Raw genomic sequence first — 6,508 nt, 5'->3', positions numbered from 1 at the left:
ATTTAAACACTATAATCATTATTATAATTTCTGCAAACCACCAGATGTCACTGTGCTGCGTGCTGAGTTCAATGCCTCCAAATGTTCCGTCTTTTAGGATGTCCAAAAGGCTTTCAAAAACACAAGATTATTATTTGAAACCACTTGAATGTACATATAAATATCAATGTATTTCTTCTGAATGCAAACAGGTCCTTGCAGTACTCTCATGTTTATTTGTGTAACGTCATAATTTCATTCATTCACTGCCGATGGTTTTCTCCTTTTTTGTACATTTCTAAATGGTACTGTCTGTATATTGAGTGTGCCACTGTTTGACTTCCGTCACCCACCTTTACATTCTATCATAATGTCTCAAACATGGGGCGCGATAAAGAATATCACTAGGCCTGGAGATTACGAGGTGACAGTGAAGGCGGCACTCTCCTTGTGGTTATATTGAGTGACCTGACCCGTTTGTCTCCTGTCGCAACGTTTTCACAGCAGATACGAAACTTTAAATGCACAATGCAGCGTTTGGTTCAAACGGTGGACTTCTCCGGGCACCGACACTGAAAGCGGCGGAAGAGCATATTTGTAGATACCCAGCTACATCAGGAGGAGCACCACATGCTAACTTTCCTAGCTAGCTACACTGTTAGCATCTTAGCAGCTGTTCCGTCCACTTGAAGGCATCACTGAGGCTACTACACACTATAAAGACTAAACACAGTCTATGGTACCACGGAGACCGGCAACATGACCTCAGCTTCCACTAAAGTAAGTATTTTACACACGAACTACAGAGAAGTAGTTTGCCGCTGCAGGTAGCCAGGTCGGAATTGTATTCAACTATAGTCTATTGCTTGCTACGTACACAAACGCGCGAGCCCCTCGCTGTGTTTCCCGCCGCTGCAAGGTAACATAACAGTGGGTTAAAGGTCACCTCACCGTTGAGATATGGATTCAGGGAAGTCAGACACTTTGATCAGTTCTTTGGAAAACGCTTGTAGTTTTCAAGTTGGTGCAGTCCCAGTTTCCATACAGCTTCTTTGTAAACTGTAAATGCAAGACTGTGTGTGTGTGTGCGTGTGTGCGCGCGCGCGTCCACCCTGTCTGTGTCTGAAGGCGAGCAAATCCCTGCAGCCAGCCTTCAACATCTCAACATCCAGGCAGCCTGAAACCAGAATAGCGGAGGATGTTTTAATAGCAGCACATTAATACATATATAACTTGGTCACGTATGGCTGTATTGTGCATTTTTTTATATACTTTAGTTCATGTAGTGAATCCCTCACACTGCCTATTGTTAGCACACGTCTTCATGTGATCCCTGTGGAATGATGCATACTCCTAGGAGGCGACCTAGGAGTCTCTGGTTCTGAAGAGTGAAGCCGGTGCGGAAATGTCTTAAAACTTGCATTCTCTCCAATGTCCACCAAGGGGCGACTCCTCTGGTTGTCTATGAGAAAATTACATTAATTCTCTCTTGATTTATTACCTCAGTAAACATGAGTTTATGGTCTCAATCTCTAGTTTCAAGTCTTCAATACAGCATGATGTTCATTTAGTAAATGATGGTCCATTTAGAGTCAAACAGACCATAAAGCAGGGTATGCTTTAGGGCGGGTTTACTGTGATTGACATGTCGCTGCCGCCACCAGAGCCGTATACGCTACGTCAATCCTCCACATTCCAAATATGGCAACTTTTCTTCATCGGTTGAGACACGTATTTCAATACGGTGAAATCGCCAAATTTGAGGTTTCATAACATCAGTCCACAAACCTATGGGTGACATCACGATGACTACGTGCACTTGTTATATACAGTCTATGCTCCATGGAACTCGCATTACCAGACACTGTTTCCAGTGTTTAATGCTAAAGTGTGTGTTCCACAGGTTGGGGAGATCTTCTCCGCAGCTGGAGCTGCCTTCACCAAACTAGGAGAGCTCACCATGCAGCTTCACCCAGTGGCGGACTCCAGCCCTGCAGGGTAACGCACACCCCAAATACTCATACATATTAACGGTGAATGAAGGGTTTAACCCATGTGGACGCTCCTCTTAACTTGGTGTGAATACTAAAGTCAGTTTAGTTCCCATCCTCCCTCCAGCGGTCAGACCAAGAGCACCGTGAAGAGGAAGCTATATGAAGACGGGGCTCTGCCCGCCTCCTCGGACGGGCCCAAGAAGGTCATCAAGAAAACCACTGTTGCCATGGCGACGAAAGGCACTCCGACCGTCGTCTCTGTGCCCAAAGCTCAGGTTGTCATGGCATCAGGACTACAGGGTTCCCCCTCCAGGCAGCCCACGCTGAAGAAACAGAAGACCGCAGGTGAGTCGGGAAAACTGCAACATAAAACGTATTCTGTTGTGAATGTTCCAGTTACTTCTTCATCAAACCTGACAATCAAACAACAACGTAGAATCCACACACTGTTTATTTTACTCCTGGGAGAACGTTGTTGATCAGTAATCGATCTCCATCGGGCACAAAATATTTCCACAAGCGTCATATTATCTCAAAATGATAACATGTTTGAACTTGCTTAAAAGTGCAAATGTAGAGCATATGTGTGATTGAGGGACGGCCTCCTCAACGGCTGAGCCGACGGCTGGCAGCTAACGGCGCTAACAGTGCAACCAACCGCGACAGTGTTAACCGGAAGGGGAAGCCGGAGGGGGGGGGGGGGTGTTCGGGATGTCGTTATCAGCTGTAACCTCCGTAAGAAAGCAGTGAATGGCGGTGACAGCTAGCTAGCCAGTACATGCACACACGGCCTGGCTATGTAAACAAAGTACAGAGAAGCTCAGATTACAACACACACAGAGGGAGGGTGACTTCATTTTATGCTCAGGTAGACATTACTCCACTATACTTTTACATAGCAAATAGTTGTTTGATGCTAAATGAATGCTCTTAATGTTGAATTTAGTATCTTTAACGGTCAGCTAGGGCTGGGCGGTATACCGGTTTTAATTTCCCATATGATATGAATTTTTCATATACCGTCATACCGGTGCATAGCCGAAACAACTTCTGTCGCTCTTCAACAGGCAGCAAAATATATTGTTCGCCGCTGAGAGCGCTACGGTCGGAGCTACTTGTCTTAAGTGTATTGAGAGGGAACCCTAGTCATGGTCATAACTTTATAACAACAATTAACAACCCACAACTAATGCTCTTTAACAGGGGCAAAACACACATAAACAATTTGTAACACTAATAATTGTACATTTATAAAATTTCACCGCCGAACTGCATGCTGGGTACAGCTCGCTAACAACAGTCTGCTAACAGCTGGGAGAGGCTCTGTCGCTCCAGTAACGTTACATTAAAGAACAGAAAAGAGCGATGCAGGATGAACAAAGACTGAACAACAAAAGGTATTTTGGTCAGACACATATGCAACGCTGCTTACCGTGTAATATGTGTGGTATTTGTTATAAATGTACGTTGGTACATAGAGGGTGATAAGAAGCTGAACTTGGAGGGGCTTAGGACCCAGGGGAATGTAGGTGATGGAAACAGGAAGTGATGGAACGGAAGACACGCCACACAAACGGCTGTACACCACTCGCTGGCCGGTTGGCCGGCCGCTTCTTTTCGGCGTTAATTAATTAATGCTTTAACGCGGAAAAAAAAATACCATGATATATCGTGAAACCGCCAGAATCTTACAAAATACCGTGATATGCATTTTTGGTCATACCGCCCAACCCTACGGTCAGCTCTTGCTCTGCTTCTGCCTTTTGGTGAGAGTTTCCGAGATATCGGCCTTAGAGATGTCTGCCTTCTCTCCAATATAATAGAACTAGATGGCACTTAGCCTTTGGTGCTCAAAGCGCCAACAAATTGAAAAATGCATTTGAAAAACTCGACAGCAACGTCTCTTTCCAGAAATCATAACCCGGTTACTCAAAGTAATCCACGGACCTCATTGGGAGCAGTTTTATGTCGGAACTATTTTCTTTCTTCCAAACTACATCAGCAAACTACATCACTGCACAGAAGAAAGCAGAGTTTCTCTTTTTATGTAAGGATTTTAGCGTAACTGTTGTTTTTTCTTGCTAATGTTTTACAATGTCCACAAACACACGTCTCTCTCTCTCTCTCTCTCTCTCTCTCTCTCTGTCTCTGTGTGTGTAGATGTGACCCTCAGTGCTCTTAACGACTCAGATGTCAACAGTGATCTTGTGGACATCGAGGGACTGGGTGAAGGATCCAACTCCAAAAAACTCAACAACTTTGATCAAGGTGAAGTTCATGAACGCACCACACAGAAGGGGTTGATGTGGGAGGAGTTTTGAGTCGGGCTGTTCTATTCACCGCATGCTGCCCCGCCCATTTTTTTCCCCACTTGTGGTTCGAACGCAATTGTACTGGTTCTGATAGCTATCGCCAAAGTGGTAGTTCTTGATTCAATTTGTTGTTGTTCTTTTTTTTTTTTAATAGCCCATGTTTAAATGAACCTGTTCCTACCTTTTCTGCTGTACATTTCCAAACAGGCGTTATTTGAATAAACTGATCACATATTTGGAATCTAAATGGTTAATTTCTCACCTTAGAAATGAATCAAACTTAATGACAGCTTTTTGAAAGCTTAAAAAGAGGATGAAGCTGGCAAGTGCATGTGTGTATCAAAGCCTGATATCTCCATTGTTGTCCAGAAGCTATTAGAAACACATCAATGTTGCACTGGGTGACATGTTCCTTTATTACCATCAACACACACACACACACTGTATTTTATTCTGACTCAATCCCTCAAAAACGCCGTCCTGCTGCCACAAATACTCACCAAAGCATCAAATGTGGATTAATCCGCTGCTTAAAATAGTCCCCAATAAATGCCCTACTTCCTGTAACATTTGTTAAAAACTACAGTGACCAGCTGTTTTTGTAAGTTACTGAGCATTTATAAATAAAGGAACCATATATCTGAGCTGTTGTGAGCCTCAGACAGTGAGTAACTTGAGACTTCTCTCCTTCAATAGAAATGTTCAAATGCTGTTTTGTCTCCACAGATAACTTGAACCTGGACTCGAGCCTCATCATGAACCCCAGTGACCTTCCTCTGCTCTCCCGTTGACCTTTGACCTCCTGTGGACTTGAAATGATGGACGAAACTATGACAATAAGAGCAAAGTTGTGAAAAACTGGACTTTTCGTTTGAGCCAGAAGATGCTGACCACCCCCATTAGAGAAAATATAGTAGTGTTGAATATTGCGTTGTGTCATGCAGGTCTCTTATCCAATCCAACGCTTCCCACCACTGAGAGTTGTTGGCACTGTCAGAATGATGTTTGGATCATGGAACATATTTTTTTTTACTGCAATCGTTATTAATTGAGACCATTCCCTCTCCTCCTCGTTGACTTTTGCTTTGTAGGAACGTCCAGAAAATCCCAAAAGACAGACTTAATGCAGCGAGGAAGCTGTTCTAACGTTTGTACTTCCTGTGTTTCTTTAAAGAGAAGCCAGGAAAACAAACACAACGCAGCAGAGAAACCTCGGCTGCATCATCCAGATGAAACGCTTCTCATCCACGTGCACCCGATTGGAAAGCAGATGTTTGTCTGAACAATGTAAAACATTTTATTCTGTTTCATATTCAATTCAGTCGTGCAGCATTCTGCTGATGTTTGTATTAGCAGGTGTCAACACAAGATTCTGTTGAAGCGTACTGGAGTAGTTATTAGAGTATTTAGAACAAAGAGTGATGGTTCTGGTATATTTTCAATGTATTGTGTGAATTTACTTAATTCCTTCCTTCCTTCCTCCTAACCTGCCAGTAAAAGTGTATTGGAGGTGACTAGAAATCAGATCAGACACTTTTCATTCCAGTTAAAGGGATAGTTGTGATGTTTTGAACTGTGGTTGTATTAGGTCCTTACCCTTGGTCATAGTCCGTTACAAAGGAACTAGCCGCCGAGGCAGCGGTAGATCAGCAGCTCCTGTGTTCTGAGAGGTAAACTTACTGTTTGTCTGTGGAGTCTGGTGGCTTTGAAGAGAGCGTAGATAACGCCTTCAGTTCCCCAGAGAACGCTGTCTGATGGCAAAATAAAGTGGTGAAAATATTCTATATATAGCGCACACTTACACTGATATTTCACATTGCTCACATGCTGGTACATCTACTGTAATCACACACTGACCATGGAGAAGTAGCTCATACAACCACACTTGAAAAACTACAACCTCAAAGGTGAAACTAATTAATAATAAGAGTAGTTACTACTCATTTTTAAGTGCTGGTATCTTGAGATAACATGCCTCCTTGTCTTGAGAAGGATGTTGAGTTGATACACTTTGATTAAAAGTCACAGCGCAGAGGCGGGGCTTCGGAGCTCTGCGGGCTCGAGCGTGTCGTCGGCAGCGTCCCATTGACGGCACTTTCTGCTGCTGTATCCTGGATATTACCTGCTAAAGCTACATGGACGCTAACAACCCAACTCCTCACTACTCCGGAGCCAACGAGTACGAGCGGATAGCCAACAGGAACAGGAGCCAGTCTGCCATTG

The 6,508-nt window shown here is 43.7% G+C and overlaps 1 protein-coding gene across 2 annotated transcripts; it reads left to right on the top strand.

Annotated features, from left to right (window-relative positions):
• Positions 1–421: 421 nt before the first annotated feature.
• On the top strand, positions 422–5,806 carry LOC142946063 (BPTF-associated chromatin complex component 1-like). 2 transcript variants are annotated; one of them, XM_076087108.1, is made up of 5 exons: positions 422–759; positions 1,883–1,977; positions 2,098–2,318; positions 4,134–4,241; positions 5,012–5,806. In XM_076087108.1, the coding sequence occupies exons 1-5, from the start codon at positions 739–741 to the stop codon at positions 5,074–5,076; spliced, it is 510 nt and encodes a 169-aa protein (XP_075943223.1). In that variant the 5' UTR covers positions 422–738; the 3' UTR covers positions 5,077–5,806. The 2 variants fall into 2 exon arrangements, with proteins under 2 accessions (XP_075943223.1, XP_075943222.1); XM_076087107.1 differs by having other exon boundaries at positions 2,080–2,318.
• Positions 5,807–6,508: the final 702 nt, after the last annotated feature.

Source organism: Anarhichas minor, unplaced genomic scaffold (genome assembly GCF_050575085.1).
Source record: "Anarhichas minor isolate MPS153535 unplaced genomic scaffold, ASM5057508v1 ptg000009l, whole genome shotgun sequence".
Lineage (NCBI taxonomy): Eukaryota > Metazoa > Chordata > Actinopteri > Perciformes > Anarhichadidae > Anarhichas > Anarhichas minor.
This window is presented reverse-complemented; position numbering and strand designations above follow the sequence as displayed.